Raw genomic sequence first — 24094 nt, 5'->3', positions numbered from 1 at the left:
CTAAAATTAGGTGCGCGTGGTGAGGAACAAGAAGCCGGGGAGATCTGCCGCTAACAGGTGGGAAACTACTCTAAACTAGCTAGATATTGTTGCTTTATAAACACTGGACCAAATAATAGCTTGTCCAGTAGTTTCTTATACTACATGTTTAGTAAAAAAGTACAAATATATCATAAGAAACGTTTGTGTTCAAGTTGGGTCAAGACGAACTCAGTTTAATGGCACTTTGTTAATGAGAAAACATGAATACTTGTGACAGAAAAACCTGCAACAGAGTCTCATATGTTTTATTTTAAGCGTTAAACACTTTGTACACTTAAATAATGTTTCTCGTAGCCACAGTCTCCTCTCACTGAGACAGGCTTCACCGCGGAGCCAACCAGTTGTGGTTGACATTTAAGTTAGTTGATAGACGGTGTCATAAGAAGTGACTGGCTATGCGTCAAAATGGCTCCAGGCAAATTTGAATGATTCTGTACGAGTTGTCTTCACTTCTCAAAAGACTTGAAAGCAGTTTGCCACTGACTCTACTCAGTCTGCTGTTTGCTGTTGTAACGGTTCCCTGAATGACCTTTAGGTCCCGTCACAGCTGTCAGCAGGACTAAAGGCTGGCAGAGCAGCAGAATGAACAGTGCAAGTTGTATTCTGTGAGAGTTACACTAGTGTCCAGAGTACAATCAAGATAAATACAGCATCAAGATTAAGTTTACCAGTGAGATATGAGGTCAGTGACTGGCTCGGCATGGACTTGCATTCTGGTGGCTGGCGGGTGTGTGTTTATGCATATGTGTTAGTTTGCATTAATGCAGTAAAGATAATATTGACCTTGTGTAGAAACAGCAGTACACACAGCAAACATGAGGCAGGTGGACAGAGACCTTAAAGATGACTGCAAGTGGCACTGTGCAGGTTTTGAGGTGAAAGGTGACTTGTGTCTGATTGGCTGCCTCCATCAACCCACCCTACTGCCATTGGTCCTTGGACAGCTCTGCCAGTGCCCCTCCTTTATGTGGTGGCGCTCGTTTTGCTCGCTGGTGCGCTCAGGCTAGAGTGTAGATGGACTGGCTGCTCTGATAAAGAGATCAAGTGCTTTAACAGCATTGATTTGATTATGCAGTAGCTGAATAATATTTTCTAAAGATGCTGCATCTGCCCACCAAACTTTCTCTTTCTAAATTTTCAGAGTACTCTATTGAATGTGGTACTTGTGTATCCTTGTACTCAAGTTTTTTAGCTGATCGAATAAGACCCTTTACAAAAGTACCAATACCCCATTACCAGTAAACAACCTGCGTTTAGAATTATACTTGAGAGAAAGTACAGAAGTATCAGCAAAATGTACTTTAAGTATTTGATACTAGCCTTGGTAACTGATCTTTTAGCATGTATTACATGATTGTTAATACAGTGCATAAACAGCATCTTACTGTTGTAAAGTAATGCTTTTTTTAACGACTTAAAACACTTGGGTTCAGTCAAGTTTGTCTAGTTAAAATAAATGTATTGAAGTAGAAGAGGGCCTGCTACTATAACTAGTTTCCTGGGACACTATTGCTGGACAATATGGTGTCCCAGAAATAATTGTGATAAACAATATTACTGTCATTTTAAAAAAAAACTTTATCCTAATGATATAATGATAAGAATATAAAGTTCATTGCTCTTTAAAACAGAGTGATTGCATTATCATGCTATTATACTATGAACACTCAGACACTGAAATTTGAAAAATATCTTGAAATATCCTAAATAGATAAAACAGAAATAGAATAAAACCACACAACCAAAACAATGAATAAAAACGAGCTCTGTTAACAAAAATGCAGCATCTGTAATAAAATGCTCAGGACCTGTGCCTGAGTCTTTTAAGTTTTTATTCTGGCATCGACTGAAATATTAGTACATTTCTGATATAAGCAAACATGCATCAAACACGCAACGGACAATATTAATGTCAGCAAAACATTTGAGGTCATGTCAGCCCAGGGGTCTTGGTGTTCCTGAGGGTTTAACCCTTAGGTATTTTCCCCCTTTTACCTGTTTGATAATCCAGCCTTTCATAGAATGAATGCAACAGCAAATTTAATCTTATTTTCTCCTTTGTCTCTCTCTAAGTCAGTCACTCACTCACTCATCTGATCCACTGACTGATTGAGACATGTTTGTCACACCATACTTATCCACCTTATTCTTAACCAGCATGCTACCTTGCGTGAATTATGGACATGACTGTAGGCGCTGAACCTGAACCGACGTTTTCCGTCAGTAATGGGACTGAACAGTACGCTAATCCTCTTTCGGAAATAAAATGTGGAACACACCACTGTTACACCTCAGGCGGGATAATGTAATCACACCTCTGTCATGTCTGACAGCCATCTCAAAGCATTGGTTGTTTTCCTTTTTAACCAAGCACGTTAGCGATTAGCTTGCCTTGCTTTGTTAACACGTTAAATTTAGTAAAGATCTACTTCTTATTAAAGATGATTTAAGGTTTCTTATGACTTACATTTAACATAATTCTGCGTTCATTTCAGCTCAGTGTAAAGTGAATAAATGTGATGTTTCTCGGCTAAGTTTCTGCTCATCCTGAGTAAAACATGATGCCAAATTTAGCAGCAGACCTCAGTAATATAGGGTAATTGTAAAATAAATCACTTCAGGCATTTGTCTTATGCGATGTGATAGAAGTACGACAAATCAGTGACACAATTCCAGCCTAAACACTTAATTAAAGAACACAGCAGATGTTTTCCAAAGGTCCTTGACAAAATCTTAATGCAATGTGATTTTAAATGCTAATGTTTTCACAGTTAAAACAAATAGTCGAATAAGAGATTCATTAATTGACAGAAAATAAATCGGCAAGCTTGCAAGCAAAAACCCTAAACATCGCCTCAACTGTGAGGATGTGAGAACAACTACATATCTTTGGGTTTGGAACTGTTGGTCAGACAAATCTCACACTACAACTTGGAATATAGGACATTGTGGTGTGCATTTTTCAGTATTTGGAGACATTTTATGGATCAAACAATTAATAAATGGACTCTTAGCACAGACCCAATGTGGTGCAACAGAATATGCCACAACTAAATAAGTCAACAGGACAGCTTCCTCACTACTCTGCAGTTTTCCCCTTTCATCAGCGTTTATCTCACTTTGTCTAATCATGTCAGCTACCCACACAGGGGTCAGAGGTCACTGGGGGAAAGGTGAGAGGAGCCAGCAACTGCTTGAACCTGCTGGCTTTTGCAAGGCACTTAGTTAGGGAAGTCAAATTTCTATTCATGTCTACTAGAATCAGATTGGCTAATGCAGAGATGAGTAAGAAAACAAGGTGTGTTGATGCACTATGCTGTATTGTGGTATTAAATAAATATGCGATTTGTTTTATTGTGTTGGTAACAGCAATCACAAAGATCCAAAACTCACAATGATTCAGTTCCCCAACTTTTACTATCTCATTAATCTCGTCTTTGGGTCATTGATTGTTTACATCAAGTCTCTGAGTCAATCACAATGACTGTCTTGCAAAAGCCAGCCAATCAGAGCCCTCCCTGGAGCCAGACTGACCTTTGATAGGTAGATTAGCCAAGGTTACACATCAGCCTGTAACAAGAGCAGTGCAAGTGTTTGGTGCCAGTAGTATATCTGTGCATCCTCCTTGTGAGAGCAGAGCGTGCCGGTTGCTGTAGCACCAGTAACGACTGCATTCCCAGGGACGCTGTCACGGGAGGTTTGGCTGGAAAAGGAAAGCTTGTGGTTCTTGTGGCTGCTTTCTGTTACAGGTGAGTGGGGAGGAAAATCAGTGGGAACAGAACGGCACGCTGGCATACAGAAATAGCTCTGTGCTTATAGAGGATAGAGACAATGTGGTTGTAGTTATTGAAATCTATAGATAAGTGCGGAGCGGTATGACCAAAAGTTTGTATCCCAGTATTGTTTAAAATTCTGTTGGTTTCATGGTGGCTAACTTTTTTTTAAAAAAATTTGTTTGTTTTTTGTATGACTGGGCCTTTATATAGGTCTATAGTGGCTTACTGTTAGGAGTACAAATATCACAAAAACATGCTAGGGGTGTCACCATTCTCCAAATCCACAATTTGATTGGACTTTTAATTTCAAAGTCAGGTTTTGATTCACTTTTGAACTTAAACATTTTTTTCCACCACTGAAAGCCATACCATTGTTAGACCACTGAGTCTGGGTTCCTAAAGATCAACACATCAGTGGTTTTATGCCCTGTCATTCACAGTTTTAAATTCTTCTTTAAAAAGACAGGCATGGTAACAAGTTTGATTATATATTAACCATGTTATGGGGGGAATTTACCACACCAAGGCCAACTTGAAAAATGAAAAATATTTAATAATGTTAGATGTTTCATTCAGTTTTGTGCGACATAAGACAAATAAGAATCCTCTTATTTTTATTTAAACTAAGAAGATTCATGAGAATGTAATCTCCATGCTTTATACGTGGAAACATTCATCATCAAGTGAAGAATGACAGTAACAGACCTGTGGTCCCTGGACCATGGATGACTGATTGGATGTTGCAAACTTTTCTGTCAGGTCAAGGCCGTCACATCTTGATGTGATCATTGTCTCCCTCAGTTTGTATTGTTGACTTGTAATGTGGGACTAAGGTCACTGTCTTCATCCTCAAGGTTCACATGGAGGTGGACCTGTCCCTTCTTTGTCCCTTAAAGACCTCAGACTCTGTTTCTAATCTGTTTATTCTTAAACAGCTCCTTCAGTCTGTCACCTCATCTGTGTGTTCACAACACTGAGAACCTCCTGTCTAACAGGAACACACACCATGGGAATACGACACCTGCTAAACTTGTCCTCAGAGAGTCTTTTAAATATATGATATAAGATCTAATTATACTGCAATATGAGCCCCTGTTATTATTCTATGGTAGTAGCTGTAGAACAGGTTGCTTAAGGTCTCTGGACTTGGCAGTAGAAGTAGAAACACAGTTTCGCTGGCGGTTTGCTTTGAGTGAGTAATGGAGTCAAGAATTTAAAAACTGTACAAGTGCTTTTTGTGCCACATAATCAAAGAAAGCATTAACATATTGGTACGCAGAGTTGTGTTGGACTGTATAAACCCAGAACTGAAAAGCTGTTAGCTACTGTAAACATTAACAAATATATTGTGTCACTGTGGGTGTCTGCGGCATTCCACCAATCAGGAACAGGCCTGATGTGGGCATGGGTGTCTTACCAAACAAGCCTAACAGGCCCAAGGGCTCAGGGGTCCCCTAAGCCAGAGCCTCTGCGTGAAGTAGCTGTTAAGTAGGGTGTGTGTTAACGTAGCATTTTTCAGCAGTGATAGGGTGCTGGGGAGCGCTTCATCCCAGCAGTTCATAATGGTAATGATGCTCAGTGTGTGGTTTTTGTTCCCTTGACAACAATATTGTGACGTTTATGCTACTCTCTCCTCATCTCATCAACTATTGAAATAATACCCCAGCACAGAGAAAAAAAAGTCCTCAAAAAGGCAAATTGAAGCAGCAGCCTAAACATTCACTTTGAAGGTGACACAAGAAAGAAAGAAACCATCATGATACATTTTAAGAGTGTTCCTAACCTCTCAGTTTATCTACAGGACTTTAAATACGCTCAGTGCTCAAAGCAATTTGGGCCATTTAAGTACCTGCCCTGAAGGGGTAGGGGAGTTTTTTATGCTTCGGGCCCAGGGGCCCATTTAACATCATTTGCCAATGGTAGTTGGTCCCTGCACCTGCTAAAAATGTGTAGTCTTCCAAGTTGAAGTGGAAACTCAGATGGCTTACACTCTCAATGTTTACATCATGGAGTTACACACTACCATAAGGGGTACATTTTTGGTAAACAAAAAAACAAACAAATGTGTTGCTTGCACTGTACTACCAAAGAAAATCCTGGTTTATTGAAATTCCACCTACACTCCAGCCAAGCGATTGGTCAATGGGCAAAAAAAAAAAAGTTATCTTCAGATCTAAATCTGTCTAAATCTGTTGAACACAGTTGGCCACAGTGCACTCCAGTAGTTAGCACTGTGTTTCCATCAAAGAGTTTGTTTTGTTTTTCCCCTGTGCCAGTGCAAATTCTTTGCAGTGGGAGTGTCACCTATTTACACTCTGCCAGCAACGTTGACTTAGGACTCGCAAAACAACAATTTTGTCTCACCTCTGCTCATTTCTGTATCCTGAGGATACAACTGTATGTATGCTTCATAACTAGAGGCTAGGGTTGTGTTTAACAATCACAGTATAAACAAACCCAAAATGACACACGTGATGGCTTAGTGGTTAAAAGTAACAAACCTCCAAAAAACAATTAGGGACCATAAAACTTGCTGTGGGAACTTGTTAAATGTAAACAAATGAATGACCTGTCTCCTCCTCCTCCTCCTCCTCCTCCTCCTCCTCTCCCTCTAGGTCCCCTCCTGGTCAGCTTCACTCCACACACACTCCTCCCTGTAACACACACTCTTAACTTTACCTCAGGGCCAACAGAAAGTGCTCAGCGTTATCAAACACAACCTGTCAACCATTTAAAACACAAACACTTTCCACTCCACACACAAGCACTAGCAGGTTCACTCTCCACAAACACACACTCACCTTTTACCTCATCAGCAGCATCATGCTGAGCCAGGAGTTCTTGCAGAAGTTGAAGTTGCCAGTTCTGGATGATGTCAGCCAGTACATCAGGAATGTGTCCACCCCAATGTTAGTCAGCATGGGAGCGGTGGCTGCTGCGACAACCTACTACCTGGCAACACGGCCCAAGGCCCTCCTGCCACTCTGCGACCTCAACATGCAGTCAGTTGAGATTCCGGTGAGTTAAAGATTTTTTCAGAGTCAGTTATCTAAGGCCTTGTTAAGACTGGCAGTCTGAATCCATTTTTTTTAATATCCAGATTGTATCTAGATTGATTTGCAAAAAGAACACATGAAATGCAGTTCTTGCAAATTAGATTTGACGATGTGACTCCAATTAGATTTATATAGATATGTCTCAGTCCGGCCGCTGTGGCTGCTCAAATCAGATTTCATAGTGTCTTTGAATGTGACACACAATGACAGCATTAAATTTAGAGTGATGGAGGTGCTGAGCAGAATTGATGCTACCACCAGCAACGTGCATTAGAAGACAACATGGAGAACAACAGTCTGTGAAGCAAGTTTATTATCTGTAACTAAAACTAAGGTAAAAACTAAAGCCAGAGGCGAAAAAACATTTTAGTTCTCTGAAATAAAAATTCAAACTTGACTTCAGAAAAACTGAAAACTAAGTGACATGATATTGTGTACTTATAAAACTCATTTAAATTAGATAAAGATATACAGGAACTGTCTTTATTTTTATTCTTTGTCAATTTGGTCAAAATTGCCAACACAGCAAGCCTAAGAAGGCAACGGTGCATATGGTAATGTCTACATGACTGTAGTCAAGTGCTTTTGCAAAGTGTTGTGTTTGTATTGTCATACCTATTCTGAACCTCTGACAAATACCCCAAGCTATCAATAAAAAAAACCTAAAACCAATACTGCAACTAATAAAAACTAAACATCTTTACAGTGAAAACTAAACAGACACAAGCAAATAAACTGAAAACTTACTGAAATAAACTGAATTGAAAACAAACATTTTAAATGAAATAAAGTAAAATCTAATGAAATATAAAAATCATAATAACTCCACTGTGGACAGACACTGAAATACATTTCTCGTGCTTCTGTGTTGGTAAGTTGTGTCAGCAGCACTGCGTTGTTAACACAGCAACCCCTGCAGATAGGTCAGTGAGGTCTGGACACACAAAAAGCTAATTTGATCACTTGCAAAGAATAGTGTGAACAGTCTTTCTTAAATATATGATTTTAGAAACAACTATGATTTGTCTGCAGTATGAATGTATTCTAAAGGGTTGCAGGTTAAATGTATGGACTTTATCTCAAAAGCCAGATGAAGGCATCATTAGTTTTTCACACTGTAATTGTGCTGTTGCTGAAAACAATGAATGGAATGTAAAAACTTCTGAAAAGTGATGAAGATGTTATCAGAACTAAAGCAGGATAGTTACATTGATCCATGCAGTGTCTCATAAATGATCATTGCTATTACTAAGAAAACAGCTAGGATAACCCTACTATACGCATCTGTTTTAGCAACAAATGCATACAGACAGGCACAACCCTGGCCCAAACAGCTGGGCTGTTAATGTGTGCTGTTACTGGTGCAGCTTGTTTCACTGTGTGCCCCACCCTTTTTTTTCAAAGAGGCAATCTAAGTACACGCCAGTATAAACAAACAAAAGCCCCAAACAAACGTCTAAAAACAAGCTGGTACGACACTAACTAAACATAAAAAACTGCCGGGTATTAAACCTAATTGAAGTGTAAAGCCCATGCTGTGTTGGCTGATCACACAGGATGTAAAGTATTGTCACCGATACTTTACTCACAAAAAAGACAAATGCATGTGTATTCTAAGACACCCACTTTAAGTTTGCTGCCAGCCCAGGTGCAAGTCATCAGGTCAGATGACACAGAGAGGGACATTGACAGAGACTGTCACAGTTGGCGGTTAATAAAACAGATAGCACTGCTGTTAAAGTGAGAATGAGAGGGCACTGAGTTCCACTGTAGTAACACCACTCGTGTATGTGAGGCAAACAGGAATGTGCAAAGGGTGTGTGTGAGCTTGTCTCATCATTAAAATATTTTTGCTGATTTCATTTGGTTGCAAACCTTCAGAGCACAAAGCCAAACATATACCATGGCTGTGAAGTTAAAGAGGTTCCAGCTCTTAGAATTGAGTTGTTCAGGAACTGAAAATATCTATTTGGGTTTGGAGTTGAGGTCATGGTGTGAAGGGTCTTGTAATGTGACTTAATCACTGCATTAATATAAGACCATGTTCAGTGTGAATTCAAAAAGGAAACTACATTTTAGAACTGCAGTTTCATTTTTATGTGACAACTCGTTGTTGTATTCAGAGGCATCATGTTTTCATTCTGTTTGTTCATCACATTCTTGTGAACACGATATGTCAAGAATGCCTTAAGGGAATTTCCTCAAATTTGCCCAACACTGAACTATTAAGATTTTGGTGGTCATCAGTCACTATGAATTCACAAAACATGAAGAATTCATACACTAATTATGACAAAATTCTACACAGATATCAAACAGGCTGAAATGCTGAAGTGATGACAGTTATCCTATCCAAAAGGGCAAAGGTCAAACGGTGACATCACAATGTTTTCTGACCTTTATTCAATGCCATAACTCAATAACTGAGGAACAGAAGGGGATACACTTGGTCAGATACTGAATTGGTGACACTGATTTGGGCTGACCACTTTGAAACTGTGCTGATTGTATAGATCATCTGTGCTGCCAGGTTGAAGATGTGTGTGAAGCATTTAGAAATTTTAGCTTCTTTGCAGCAACATCCACATGTGAATGAATCTGGACAGACATGGATTTAAACTGTAATCTGACTGGTTGGTGGAGGCATTCAACCACGAGGCAGTAATTCTAGTTTTGTAGCAGCCAGCATTTCTACTTCCTGTTAACAGATATGCAGTATTTTTTATGTTTATTTTTTAATACACATGGTGAACTGTACCAAAAGATAATTAAAACATATATAAAAGACAATACAGCATGATATATGTATTTGTTAATCAATGTTCCCCTCAAAACCTGGAAAATCACACATGAAAGAAATGTAAAAAATAATGTTTTTTGGTTTAGTGCTGTTTTTCAGCATTTAAATGTCCAAGCAAGAGTCAAGAGACTGATGTTTGCATTACTATAGTGTCACTCTTAGATTTCACAACCCATATTTATCTATTTTATCAGGGCGGAGAGTTTGCTCGACGATCAGCTCTGCAGAATGGAGACAGTCACCTAACACACGTCTACGATGATGCCAGAACAATATATGAGTTCTTCCTCAGAGGGGTCCGACTCTCCAGTAAGTCACAAATACATTGTTGTATGACTATATATATGTTGTATATATTTTCTGTTGTTACTCAAGGGCCTGTCAGACTTGCTGTTGACCAAAAAGTATAAGCCCTTCCTCATACATGGGGCTCAAACATCATCTGCTTAAAGGGATAGTGCACCCAAAAATGAAAATTCAACCATTATCTACTCACCCATATGCCGATGGAGGCCCTGGTGAAGTTTTGTGCTCCGCGTGCTCCGAGGCTAAAAACAGAGTTCATATGATGTTTTTCCAAACAACTTTTTAAGTTGGGGCTGCAGCACACTTGGATCACTACGAATGGGCAGTATGGAGATACTTTGTGGTTTCAATTTTGTGTTCTTGGACGTTAGTCTGGGGCGCCGTCTGCCATTAGGTGTACTGGCTGCTCCCCCCGCCGATCTCTGCAAGGGATGTGAGCACTCTAAAACTTCACCAGGGCCTCCATCGGCATATGGGTGAGTAGATAATGGCTGAATTTTCATTTTTGGGTGCACTATCCCTTTAATCTCCTGTAACTACACTAGAGAGAGACTAGAGATCTTGATTTAAGATAACATTTACTTTACTTCTACTTTCACTGAAGTCGATTCTTTATTCTTGATTCTGGACATTTAATATACTAATTTAAGATTTAAGAATTTAAGATTTAATATACTTAAAATTCTCATTGTTTTTGATTCCTCTTCTCTCTCTCCTCTTCTGTTGCTCTCCTTCCATCTTAAAGATAATGGTCCCTGTCTGGGCTCCAGGAAACCAAAGCAGCCCTATGAATGGATGTCCTACAGAGAGGTAAGAGTCACCATGAGCAGCTCACCTTATTAACACATTATAGCCTTCGGTTCGACAGCAATAGAGCCAAAGGTTGACATGGTGAGGCAGATAAAACCTGCATGCTTTTATGTTTGAATTTAGTGTTTAAAAAAGCTTATTTGATTAATTTTGCTCTGTAAATGATAATTAAAGGGGCATTTCACCAGTTTTACCCATCAAGTCATGAGTATCACTTAGCTTGTGAAAACAGTCGTCCGATGTCCTCTGTGGCTCTGAAGTTTTGTCAGGTCTAAGAAAATAACCCAGGTTATGTCATCAGGGTTATTTTCTCAGCTTGAGGTGGGAGTCTACAGATGTGTAACAGAAAGGTTATGTTACAAACTAGGATTGTGAGGTTTAAAAGTCATGGGAATTTATGTGGCAGGAAGAGTTTGATGGAAAATGCTACCAAGGTGCATTATGGGAATTGTAGGTTCAGTATTTTCAAAGATTTACCCATACCAGTCATGAAAAGTCAGGATATCTCAGCTTCTGTTGCACAAACATTAACCATTAAAAGAGTTCCTACTAAGTCTACTAACGTTATGGAAGTGCAACATGAAATCTCTCAGTTACCCTGTAAGTGTGAAATTAATTTTATTATAGCTATCATATTACTGTTATGTAAGCGAGGCATGTAAGAGGTAATGTTTTACTGTACTATCAGTAACATGTCACTTTAATATTCAACTCTTCATTGTTTTGATGTGAGGAAGAGTTTTTTAAAAAAAAAAATACAAAATAAAAAGATGTCACCTGGTAAGTGAAAGTAATTGTTTAATTCAGATGTATGTTACAAGTATACTGATAGTAAATGCCATTAACATGTATTTAATCTGGGCCACTGCATTCACTTAGTTAATCATTTTGAGCCTTGTTTAATATCCCTTTAATGTTTCTGTATGGACTATGAGGTTTCAGTGATTTAGTGATTTTTTTAACCACAACACATTTAAAATTAGTTTGCATTTACTAGCTATTACTTTTTATAGGGACGAGAATTGTTTGTTAATTGTCTGTCACTGATCGTTTGAACATTAATTGAGCTTGGCAACTATTGTTGAAATATCAATTAAACATTCCAGTGTGAACTGAATGAGTGAGTGAACACATTGTGTTTAGGTGTTACTTATTACCGCCAACTGCTGCAGGCACATGCCCTTATGTTTGATTTAAAAGAGGTCAAACAAAGCTCAGTTTATGTCGTTGTTTGTTGCTGCAGCATTAACAGGTGTGTGTGTGTGTGTGTATTTCTTAGGTAATGGAGCGAACAGAGAATCTGGGTTCGGCATTTCTCCACAAAGGACACTCCAAGACCACCGACCCCCACATTGGCATCTTCTCTCAGAACAGACCGGAGGTACAGACATGTACCCTTTACCCATAGTGCCCAATTACTAGGCGTCAAATTTGCATCAAAATCACACTCTTTCTCTGACTCATAATTCCGTTAAATTTGAACACATAGACACGTGCATATTTTTAGATTCAGTGTGACTTACACTTACTGAGGATATTGTTATTTCCAATGTCCACTGCACATAAACGTCAAAAAATGTGCTTAGAAATCAGAGCACTTCAGAACTTGCCTGACGTTTTCTTCAGTTTCTTCAAACGGGAACTTGTAAAAGCTAGTTCAGCCTATGTTTGGTGCCATTTTGCCATAATTAGAAAAAATGGTTCACACCCATAGTGTGTTTGCTCTGGTTCAAGTCAGTTGGTGAGTTTGTAAACCCTGGTTCGCTTTCTTTTCATTAAGAACAAGACTAGGCCAGAACCTGGTATATAGCTGAACTGTGTATGAATGTTAGAGGGCTTTTAATTTGAACGGATGGCTTTAAATTTGAAACAGGAAGTGGCGAAATAGTCACAGATGTTTGTCCACAGCACTGGCCCCACTGTGGCAGTCCAGGCAAAAAATTAATGTAAATGCATCTGAAAAAGGAGAAAAGTACACTTGTGCACACTCACACAGCAGACAGGACCTACTTTCTCTGGAGCTGTACCTACTGATCAAGCTCTTTTTGCTCCATTTAACACAACCCTCCCCTCTTCAGCTCTGGCTGGTGATGTAAAGGCAGATTTATAGTTGTAGACTATCAAGTGGCCTACGCCATTGTGAGCATTAAGCTTAAATTGTATAAGGATTTATACATGTGCAGTGATGTATCGAGGTCACTATACAATTACACCGCCCTCAAGTTGGTGATGGGGTTTCATTGCCATTGTTTTGAGTTTCTGTGAGGTGCAGTGAAGTTTGATTTATTCAACAAACACACCTAAAACACATGAAACATGGCTTAACCGCAACAGTAATAAACAAAGTACAGAATTGGGCTCAATTCAGCTCACAAGGTTCACAGATAAAGCAGTCTGCAGGACATGTATTCCCCACAAATCCAACATGCTAACGCTATAAGCACAAGCCTATGATATTTACCATTGCATTAATTAGCCTAGCAGCTAGTAGACTTTTAGAGTAGACTCTACTCATATGAAGCCAGGATAGATCACGCACAAGACTTCCAATGCAATGGGGCGTCGGTGGATTAGTGGTAGAGCAGGCGCCCCATGTACAAGGCTGTTGCCGCAGCGGCCCGGGTTTGAATCCAGCCCGTGGCCCTTTGCTGCATGTCATCCCCCCTCTCTCTGTCCCCCTTTCACACTTACCTGTCCTGTTCAATAAAGGCAAAATGCCCTAAAAAATTCCAATGCAATTTTATGGGGGCTTTATTGTCTTTACAGTTTGTTGTTTCTTATCTGTGAAATAGAAGTAGATCAAAGTTTTGTTTCCACTGAGGGACATAGTGTTCACTTTATAAAACGAGGTCTTTAGCGTTTATAGAGCTGGTACTGCTGTTTTGGTCTTCACCCAAGTTCTGTTACTGTGTTCATACCTACCTGTTCCACCAAGAGAAAAAACAAACCATAGTCCAATTGAGGCGGGCTAAAAAGCGCAACTAAACATAGTAGTAAATTATTTGTAAAGTCAACTATAAACTCTATGAATGGATTACCCTATAATGCTTGTGTGTGTGTGTGTGTGTGTGTGTGTGTGTAGTGGACCATCAGTGAGCTGGCATGTTACACCTATTCTCTGGTGTCAGTGCCTCTGTACGACACTCTGGGAACAGAAGCCATCAGCTACATCATAGACAAAGGTAAACCACAGCATCATCAACATAATCTCATACATTCCGATTCTTCATATATGTCAGTGTTGTTGTTGGTGAAGACCTTCATGTAACCTTATCTGTCTGTTGTTTCTGCAGCTTCCATCTCGACTATAGTGTGTGACGTAGTGGATAAAGCTAACCTCGTACTGAACTGTGTCGGGGACAGGGAACACACTGTGAAAACCATCGTGCTCATGGAGACCCCCAGTGACGAGCTGGTCAACAGGGGAAAAGAGGCTGGAATCCACATCCTCAGCCTGCAGGAGATGGAGGTCAGCTTCGGTTATTTTACTCTAACCTTCCATTTTCTCTTGTTTTTGTTCCTCTTTAAACTTAGTTCTTCTTCGGGGTCTTTGCATTGTTGTTTAGTTTTTGTTTTGTCGTGCTTTTTTGTATTTTTGCATTAATTTTCTTGCCAGCTTATTTTGTTCTTACTTTCCTTTCATATATTGCTTTTGTTCAAATTCATTTAATTTGTGCTCTCTTCTTGCTAGTTTTCTTCTTGTGTTTTCTTCATTCCATTTGTCTTGTTTTTCTTCTATTAGATTGTCTTTATTACTTGCTTTCTTGTCTTACTTTGTCTCTTTATTCCCTCTACAATGCCTTCATAAATGTGTTTTTCTTGTTGTGCAGGCCATCGGGAAGGCCAACCATCACCAACCAGTGGTAAGTAAATACCGGCCAGTAAATGACCTAGTACTAGTCACCCCTTAAATGACGTGTGTTATGTAGCGATGTTTGACTGTTGACACCCCCATCCCCGCAGCCTCCACAACCTGACGACCTGGCCATTATCTGCTTCACCAGCGGAACAACAGGTGACACACACACGCACACACACACACACACACACACACACACACACACACAGAATTAACTGCACCTAATGTAATTTCCATGAGTATTTGGAAATTCATACCCCATGTACATTCAGCCTCTAAAGATGCGTGTGTGCTTTGTGTGTGTTTGCTTTCAGGAAACCCTAAGGGAGCTATGATCACACATAAGAACATTGTGTCCAACTGCTCAGCTTTCATCAAACTGACAAAGGTGAGGCGCTGATGTGGCACTTGAGCAGTTAAAGTTACAGTGAAACAAAAGTTAGAGCATCTTTAGTTTTTGTGATATAAGGAGCCCCTAAAGTCCTGAAAGATGATCTTTTTTTAATTTTGTGGTTAATGATCTTGTAGGAAAAAGTTAAAGAAATATCACCTTTCAAGACTTTAGGATCTCTGTAGTAATACAAGTTTTAGAGAGATTTAAATCAACCAGGAGGTAGATTTCCTTCTCTGTCTTCCTGGACATTTTTTTAAGATAAACATCAAACATGACATTAAACAAGAGATAACTAACTTCACTTCACACAGGGACACAGGATAAGAACTTGTAAAAAATATATTTATTACAGTGTCTGTAATTCTGCCATATTACAGGTATAACTAACATGCTGTTGTCACTGCTGTACTTTAACAGATTTACCACGAAAAAACGCAAAGGAGAAACCAAAAATTAAAATGTAATTCAGGACAGGAGTAACTCAGATTTGGTGTCAGATTAAATATATCTTGTGAAAGGTCATTGTGACTGAAATGATGACTTTGAAAATAAATCAATGCAGAGATGATGTGTGTGTGTGCGGGAGCTGACTGTCTTCTTTGGAAATAAGTCGGATTGGCTGCCTGGAACATGGTGAGATGCAGTGACAGCACAGATAGACAGCAAAGTAAACAAAACAGAGTGGGAGGTTAAAGCAGCCTGACTGCGATGAAGCTTTTATGCCTCCATGCTGGTGATAGCTGTGGCCTTAGGCATTCTGTTTTCAGGCGGTCTGTCTGTCACATTCTTGTGAACATATTATCTCAAGAATGCGTGAAGGAAATGTCTTTAAATATGGGACAAATATTTGGTCAGGCTCAAGGATGAACTTATTAGATTTTGGTTGTCAAAGGTCAAGGTCACTGTGACCTTGCAATTGTCTCATTCTTGTGAACATTATGGGCTCTAGTTTCGCAGACCGGGCACAGCGGAGGCGCAGCGCACCTGCGCTTCGCCAACTGGGTGTGGCCAAGCGGATTTTGCAAGTTTGGCACACCGTGCGCGCTGGCGCAGCTACTCCCACCTCCGTCCCTCCTACCTGCGCAAGTCGGAAAGAGGGAGGAGAGAAGGCATGGAGTGGGTTTTACACACATCACACCAATCAAATGAGCCCCTCTCCTCGCCCTTAAATGCACTGCGCGAAGGTGTAATGAGAGTTTACTCAATTCGCTATGGCAGAAGAGAGCAGCAGAGGCAGACGGCCAAACTTCTCCCAGGAGGAAACTGATGTTTTGGTCCGGGAGGTCCAAGCTCGCAGTGTCCGAATATACGGAACTGCGAGCAGACCTCCACGGGCTGATGATGCAAAGGTAGCCTGGGAGGAGGTCACCACATTTGTAAATCAATGTTGCGTTTCTCTCATGTGCGCGCTCTCTCTCTCTGTCTCTCTCGCAGTCTCACTCTGTTTCTTTTCTTTTGGCTTTTCTAAGATGACGGATGCTGAATATATACTCCCTATCTGATGCTGTGGCTGTTTGTGGTTGGCTGAGAGGGATGTGAACTCATTAGTTTGCAGCTGTGTTAATCAAATCAGGTTGGGTTTCCATTACGCGTGCCAAACGTGCCAAACGGTGCCAATCCCCTTTGATCTGACATCAGATGTGACGGGACAGTCGATATAGAGATACATTTATGTGCTGATTGCAGATAGTTGCATTGAATGGTGGTTTTTGTGGCTATTTATTGCATCGTTAATGTGCCTGATATTCTGGAAACCTGCCTGTGAGGTTTTGGTAACGTGTGCGCACTGTCCGCCGATCAGCCAAACTTCGGCTTACACCGGCTGCGCTCCCCCTGCGCTGACAGTAGACCTGGTTTCAGCTGGTGAGCTTTTAGCACACCTTCGACGAAGCCTTTTGGCACAAAACTGTCACTGCGCCAAGCTGGATCTGTCGACACCTCCCCCTGCTGCGCTGCCACACCCATCTCAGCGCACCTCGGTCTGCCAAACTACCAAACTGAGCGCGCCTCGGGTTGTACTGCTCGAAACTAGCTCTGCGTGGGGTTCGCCACCCTGTGCTGCGCCGGGAAACTAGAGCCCAAACTTGGTTGCCCACCTTGAAACTTTGTTGATTGTATAGACCTTCTGTGCTGCCGTGTTGTGATGTGTGTTAAGCATCCACGTTTATAATAAAATAATATTCATAGCCTATTTAAGGCATTGTCAACAGTCATGGCTTCTTATGAGTCTGAACAGACATGGATGTAACATGTAACTGCAAATTGACTGGTTTGTAGAGGCATACAACTGCAGGGCGGTAATTCATGTTTTTTTGGTTTTTGTAAAAAGTGTGACCATAGTTTCAGAGGTAAAAACGTCAGTGTTATTTTTGAAGAGCAAGAGCCTTTGGTAAACTCTTCCTTCTTCTCTCCAGTCTTATGTTCGGGCCAACACAGATGATGTCATGCTGTCTTTTCTACCTCTGGCCCACATGTTTGAGAGGGTGGTGGAGGTACAAACATTAACACTGATTGCTTTCTCTTCCTGTGTGTGTGTGTGTGTGTGTCTCCCTGTCTGTCTGTCCTTCCGTCTGGGTCATGTCCATTGGCATGTGTTTGTACAACAATGTCCCCCCATGTGTGTGTGTTTGTATTTCTGTCTGTGTGTGCACGGGTTTTAGGTTTCCTGTCCAATATCTCCCAGTGACGTCCATATATCCTTCCTGCCCCTGGCTCACATGTTTGAGAGAGTAGTACAGGTATTGTATGTTCCCTTAGTTCCCATAGTCACCCTGTGTTAAAGATAGATTAATAATCCTTCAATCCCTGTGTGTTAACCTCTCTTAGTAATGCTTTCATAGTTATGGTGACCTCTTTGAACTTTAACCCTCTGTGTCTTTCTGGAATTGCTGACAGGCACTGATGATAGTGGAGGGAGCCAGAATCGGCTTCTTCCAGGGAGATATTCGTCTGCTGTCAGATGATCTGACCACACTAAAACCTACTGTGTTCCCTGTGGTACCCCGACTCCTAAATAGAATGTATGATAAGGTAGGTGGGCACGATGATGACAGGCTTACAAACAGGAGTGTCAGCTCAGATTTTAGATGAAGCACATGCTTCATAAACATTCAGGATAGTGATGAAGCTGTTCTCAGTAGTTATGGCGAGCTTTTGTGTTTGTGTGTCCCTGTAGATTTTGGGGCAGGCCAACACCTCCTTGAAGCGCTGGCTGCTGGAATTTGCCTACAGGAGGAAGGAGGCAGAGATGAAGAAAGGCATCATGAGGAGAGACACTATCTGGGATCGACTCATCTTCCGGAAGGTCCAGGTACGTAGAGCCAGCACAGTTAAAGGGAACTATTATGTTCATTCTCAGATTCATACTTGTATTTTGCCTCTGATTTGGTTAGTACTCGTTTCCTTCATTAATTGGGTTGGTTAGGTTTAGGCATGAGAAGTCAGATTGGTTAGATTTGGGGTGAGAATATAAAGGTGAGCTTATCGGAGGGGAGTGGGGCAAGTCATGTCTGTGCCATAGTAGGAAGAAAGATATTGACCGTAACTGAGTATAGTGTCACTTTCCACCATGAAAAATCCCCAATAAAAATGTTAAAACCAAAATCTTCACAACCGGACATATTCCAGCAGGATTATCATCTGAAATCAGGAAATATAGGCAACCAAGATTACATGTTTCCCTGACGTTAGCATGTGGCTACATGTAGCAGTGTATATAATGAAAACACATGCCGTAGTGTGCTTAATCTCTATAAACAGACAAGATTATAGTATCCGTGTTCTGTATGTTCTGGTTTCCATTTGTAGTTTGAGTAGTATTGACCAATCATATTTGAACGGCATGTGTATGCAGATGGCTGTTAATAAAGATTAGCTGAAATGACCGGAACATGGAGGACGAAGTCTTAGATCAGGTCTCCACTGGCTGCACTGAATCAGCACGAAATATTGGCCCTTGCCCCTCGAGGCTTATGGGTTCCAAAATTGTAGCATGCCTGAAGGAGATGAATCATATAAAGAAATCCACAAACAGCTGATGTCAGCTTGTCTCAGACGTAGAAGAAAACAAGAAGTGTTTGTTTACAGAGGTTTACTTCATTATTTGAAACTTTGGCCACCTTGTTTGATATGAACATGTGACATTGCTTAATGTTTAGACTGTGAACCCTGAGTTATTACAGTGTGCCCAAAAATGCTACTTTTAGTCAAAAAGTGACTCATCAGACAACATCAGACTTTTGCCACAACTGCTCAGTAAATTCACTCAATAAGCAGAAATATTTCTTAAATTAGTCCTGACCGTTTGTTTTTAAAATCTTCCGCTCAAATCATGTTGACCTCTCACGTTTGGCCTATGTGTGGTAGTGATTTGTTATTGAGCTCATACATGTTGTGTGTAGTTTCAAAATCAACCAAGCGTCTGAATTTTAGAGTCTTTTAGTAACAGCTTTGGTATAAACATGATTTTTTTTTATTAATTTGTTGTGGGTGCAACTGATGCGTGTCATCTTTTATTAATGTGGTATGCTGCCATCTACAGGCCAGCCTTGGAGGTCGCGTGCGTCTCATACTAACCGGAGCTGCTCCCATCTCTCCTGCTGTCCTCACCTTCCTCAGAGCTGCAATGGGCTGTCAGGTAAGAGTTTAGCCCATGTTAACATGTTATCTTGTCTCTTATCATCACCTCTCCTGGAATCCTGCCATGCACCACAGTAGGTAACGTGTAGAAATACTGCTGTCTGATCTGAAATCATTTCCTCTTCCACACTCCTCTGTTCCCACATTTTACATAGCATTACTTTATGCTTGTAGCAGCAGTGATAGTAATTACAATCATAGTTTTTTCTCTCTGTCTCAGTTCTATGAAGGCTACGGACAAACGGAGTGTACTGCTGGATGCACCATGACCATGCCTGGGGAATGGGCTGCAGGTAATGATAAAAAAAAAGCTTCTTGACATAACTTTTATATTCTTAACTTACAGCATGTAGCCTTGTAAAAGATGACTGATAGACTGATTTGAAGTAAATAAACTTGACCTCATGTCTGCAGGTCACGTTGGAGCTCCTCTGCCATGTAACTCACTTAAAGTGGTGGATGTGCCTGAGATGAACTACCTGGCTGCAAACGGAGAGGGAGAGGTGAAGCACAAAGACAAACAGACGTCGTGCCTCTTATTTATGTTACGATGATGTACGTCATTCATAAGTGTGTGTGTTTCTAGGTGTGTGTGAAGGGTCCTAACGTGTTCCTGGGCTATCTGAAGGACCCCGAGAAGACTGCGGAGGCTATTGATGCAGATGGATGGCTTCACACTGGGGACATTGGAAAATGGCTTCCTGTAGGTTCATTTATTGGTTGAGTTCAAACTCACATATTTTTTGTGTAAACCTCACTTTGTTCATCTCGACTTTACTCATATAGCTACAGTCATAAAATTCTGTATCTCTGACAGCTTAAAATGTAATTCTGTGTGTTTACAGAACGGCACGCTAAAGATCGTGGACAGGAAGAAGCACATTTTTAAGCTGGCACAGGGGGAGTACATTGCTCCTGAGAAGATAGAGAATGTCTACATTAGGAGTGATGCATTGGCACAGGTCTTTGTGCATGGAGACAGTCTGCAGGTAGGTGGAGGAAATTCGGTGTGTGTGTGTGTGTGTGTGTGTGTGTGTCCCTGAGTACAGCTGGAATTAGAGTGATCAAATCACAAGTCGACAGCTCTCAGTACAGATGTAAATGTACATGGCCACATTCTTTCAGCAGTATGTACGCTAATGTGTCCTGGGCCACATTAAAGGGCCACCTACTCAGATAACTTAAACAATAATTAACAACAACACATTTGGTCCATGTTTATTTGCATATAGAACGGGGACATGAGATCAGATCACAAGTCATGAGTCATGAGAGACACATGTGGAGACACTTTTCATTGCCAGGTGTGAACTGACAGACTTTGAGCTGTCTGCTTGTGATTAGATCACCAGGACACATGATAAGACCAGGTGTAAGCATGTCTGAGCGCAGATGTGTGTCATATTGTTACCTTTTCAACTGTCAATGAGAAAAATGCTCGGCCCACAGTTTTAGTCCTGACTCATTCTGATCTCTGTTCTCTTTGTTAAACCTTCAGTGTCTCTCAGTTAGGGCTGCTCAATTATTGCAAACAGCATAATCACAATTATTTTGGTCAGTGCTGACATCATTACTCAGTGACTTTTGAAACATAATGCGTCATCACGAACTTTTTTATTTAAATTTCTTTTTACCATTGGATATTCTTGAACTTTATATATAATTCAACTGAAAAATAAAAAAAGTAAAATAAAAACTGAGATAAATAAATGAAATAAATAATATACTATCTATATCGTAAACATACACACAGTGCAAGGGGAGAGGAAGAGACCCGGCGCTGTTGCCACAAGAGCCATAGACTGCGATAACTTTTTCCTTGATGATGTGAATAAGTTGCTAAGTTTGTCACTAGTTGGTTGTTAGAAATAAAGTCACCAAGAGGGTCTGAAAAGTCGCTAATTCTAGCAACACTGTGAGTACGTCTGTAAAGGAGAGGTGTGCACTGGATTTATAACACAAGACAAAACAAGAGCATCATTGCAAAACGGCATGTGTCGTTATTATCTTGTTTTCATCATCGTTTGAAGCCAAAACCATAATTAAAAAATAAGACTGAATTAATCGCCCAGCCCCGCTCTTAGTGGGATTGGTGTACCATGAAACATGCTGTATTTAACTTGTAAACATTGTGTTTATCTCCAGGCATGTCTGGTAGCAGTGGTGGTGCCTGATCCCGACTTCCTGTGTGGCTGGGCCAAGAGGACCATGGGGCTTGAGGGCAGCTACCAGGAACTATGTGGCAGAGCGGTAATACTTCACAGAGTTTGGTCACAGTATCCAGTGACATTCAGACTGCATACATGCTGTTTACACACACTGCCTACACTGTAAATCCATTTCCCTTCAGATTAATAGAGTTAACCAACCAGTCTCTTCATAAAGAGCAGTGATACCAAGGATACATGTACACTAAGAAGTACTTCTGCTGTTGAAATAATTAACTTGTGATCTTGAGAAAACAGCATTAAATAAAATAACAACTGTTCTTGGCTTGTGTACAAGACTGCAAAAATTGCCTGGAATGAGAATCTAGGAACTTGGCTTGAGGGTTGTGAGTTGGGCCAAACACATATTTAATCTTGATTTTATTTTTAGAAAACCATAACCCATACACTGAGTGTTAACTGAAAGAACTTATGACATCATCATTCTGAGGTACCTCTCTCTATCTGTCTGCTCAGGATGTCAAGAGAGCCATCATGGAGGATATGATACGACTGGGCAAGGAAGGAGGCCTCAAGTCCTTTGAGCAGGTAAAACACTAACTCATAATCCAATCGGGATTTGACGTACATTTTCCTGAGTGTCTCTGTAGCCTTTGTAGTGTTCCTCTTTGTTCAGGCACAAGATGCTGTTTTATCATGGTCTCTAACAACCTGCCCACACGTGTGTGTTCTTTAGGTGAAGGCCATCTACGTCCACACCGAACTGTTCTCAGTCGAGTCCGGCCTGCTCACTCCGACCCTGAAGGCCAAGAGGAACGATCTGCGGCAACACTTCAGATCCCAGATAGACGAGCTGTACGCTGGGATCAAAATGTAGACGGAGAGGAGGAGAGCAAACTGTAATAACAGACACTAAAGCTCCACCAAAGGTGTTTTTAGATGAAGGGAAAAGGTAGACCACACGTGGGGAAGCAAATGAAGAGATCCTGTCAGACCTTGAGGATTATCATCTGTTGAGTCCTCATGCTCAGTAACATGAGAAACAACAGGAACAGTAGGCGACATAGCTTTTAACAGAATTTGATTCAGAGCGTTTAGAACATAATTAATGGCCTATAGGGTCTATGGCACAGAATACATGACCTCTGAAGGTGCGGAGTAGATTTTATGCGTAAAATAATATTGTCTATGATGAAATACATTTGCCTAAGCCATGTACAGTACGAATTCAGAGATAATATGTTGATTTTTTAATCAGCTGTTTTGCTGATAATAGTTCCATTAAGGGTGTTTTAAAGGGAAATGTCAAAGTGCAGCTCAGACTTCTCAGGACTTTAGTGTCAAAAACCACACACAGCACCTCCTACACACACACACACACACACACACACACACGCCTTTTAACTTCAAGGATAAAGACGGAAGACTCAGGCCACTAAAACGGGTTCACTGAGGGTCAAATTTGGATGAGGAGCCATGTTGATCACTGTAACCCAAACAGCTGTACACACCACAATTTAAAGTTTTCAGATCCAGGATGAGATTTATTTGTCAGATGTTGTTGTTTTATTTTACTATGTTTATTGAGTTTCTTTGGTAGAGATGTGAAATCTCCTATGGATGACAAGATTGTTAGTGTCCTTAAATCTGTTAACGAATAAGATGAAGTTCGGTTAGGACCTGGGGAACCAGCAGAGTAAGCCATATTAAAGATAACCTAAACAAAGCTAACTGTAAACAGGGGATTCAGGTGCTTGAGAACAGCCAGGGATACTGTCAATGTTTTAATTTATTTATGTTGCTAACACAAAGGGAAAAGATTTGCTGTAGGAACCAGTTTTCTTAAATTATTATAATATGCTGCCATAGGGTGAAATACACATATACATTAAAAATGACATTGTTCACAACCCGAATTAAATCCTTTTGAATGTTCGTAGTTTTAATTTCATGGGAGATCCTTTGATCCTTTGGTCTTGCTGTAATTTTTTTGTTGTCACCTCATTTGTTTTGTAAAAAAATTTAATTAAAAATCATTTAAAGAGCTGTGTGATCTCATGTCTTTGGCATCATCATGTACAGAAAAACCATTCAGATGTATGGTTCAGTTGAAGTGAGTCATTTTATATTTACAAGAAGAGATCTGTATGTATGATATTAATCAGGTCAGGACGTATGTACCCTGATGATATTTGATATGTATTTTATTGTTCCTATGCAGTGGACTAGGGAAAACAAATCAAAA

The 24094-nt window shown here is 40.4% G+C and overlaps 1 protein-coding gene across 2 annotated transcripts; it reads left to right on the top strand.

Moving 5' to 3' along the window:
* On the top strand, window positions 1–23895 carry LOC125894630 (long-chain-fatty-acid--CoA ligase 1-like). Of its 2 annotated transcripts, none has more exons than XM_049586176.1 (21): window positions 1–57; window positions 6434–6836; window positions 9869–9983; window positions 10726–10790; window positions 12070–12171; window positions 13873–13972; window positions 14084–14259; window positions 14621–14653; window positions 14754–14805; window positions 14964–15037; window positions 17704–17781; window positions 17939–18073; window positions 18219–18353; window positions 19584–19679; window positions 19902–19974; window positions 20096–20184; window positions 20268–20384; window positions 20527–20670; window positions 21827–21931; window positions 22366–22437; window positions 22586–23895. In XM_049586176.1, exons 2-21 carry the CDS (start codon window positions 6642–6644, stop codon window positions 22724–22726), a joined length of 2097 nt encoding a protein of 698 aa, XP_049442133.1. In that variant the 5' UTR covers window positions 1–57; window positions 6434–6641; the 3' UTR covers window positions 22727–23895. The 2 variants fall into 2 exon arrangements, with proteins under 2 accessions (XP_049442133.1, XP_049442132.1); XM_049586175.1 differs by lacking the exon at window positions 1–57 and adding an exon at window positions 3636–3791.
* Window positions 23896–24094: the final 199 nt, after the last annotated feature.

This window comes from Epinephelus fuscoguttatus, linkage group LG9 (genome assembly GCF_011397635.1).
Source record: "Epinephelus fuscoguttatus linkage group LG9, E.fuscoguttatus.final_Chr_v1".
NCBI classification, from domain to species: Eukaryota; Metazoa; Chordata; class Actinopteri; order Perciformes; family Serranidae; genus Epinephelus; species Epinephelus fuscoguttatus.
This window is presented reverse-complemented; position numbering and strand designations above follow the sequence as displayed.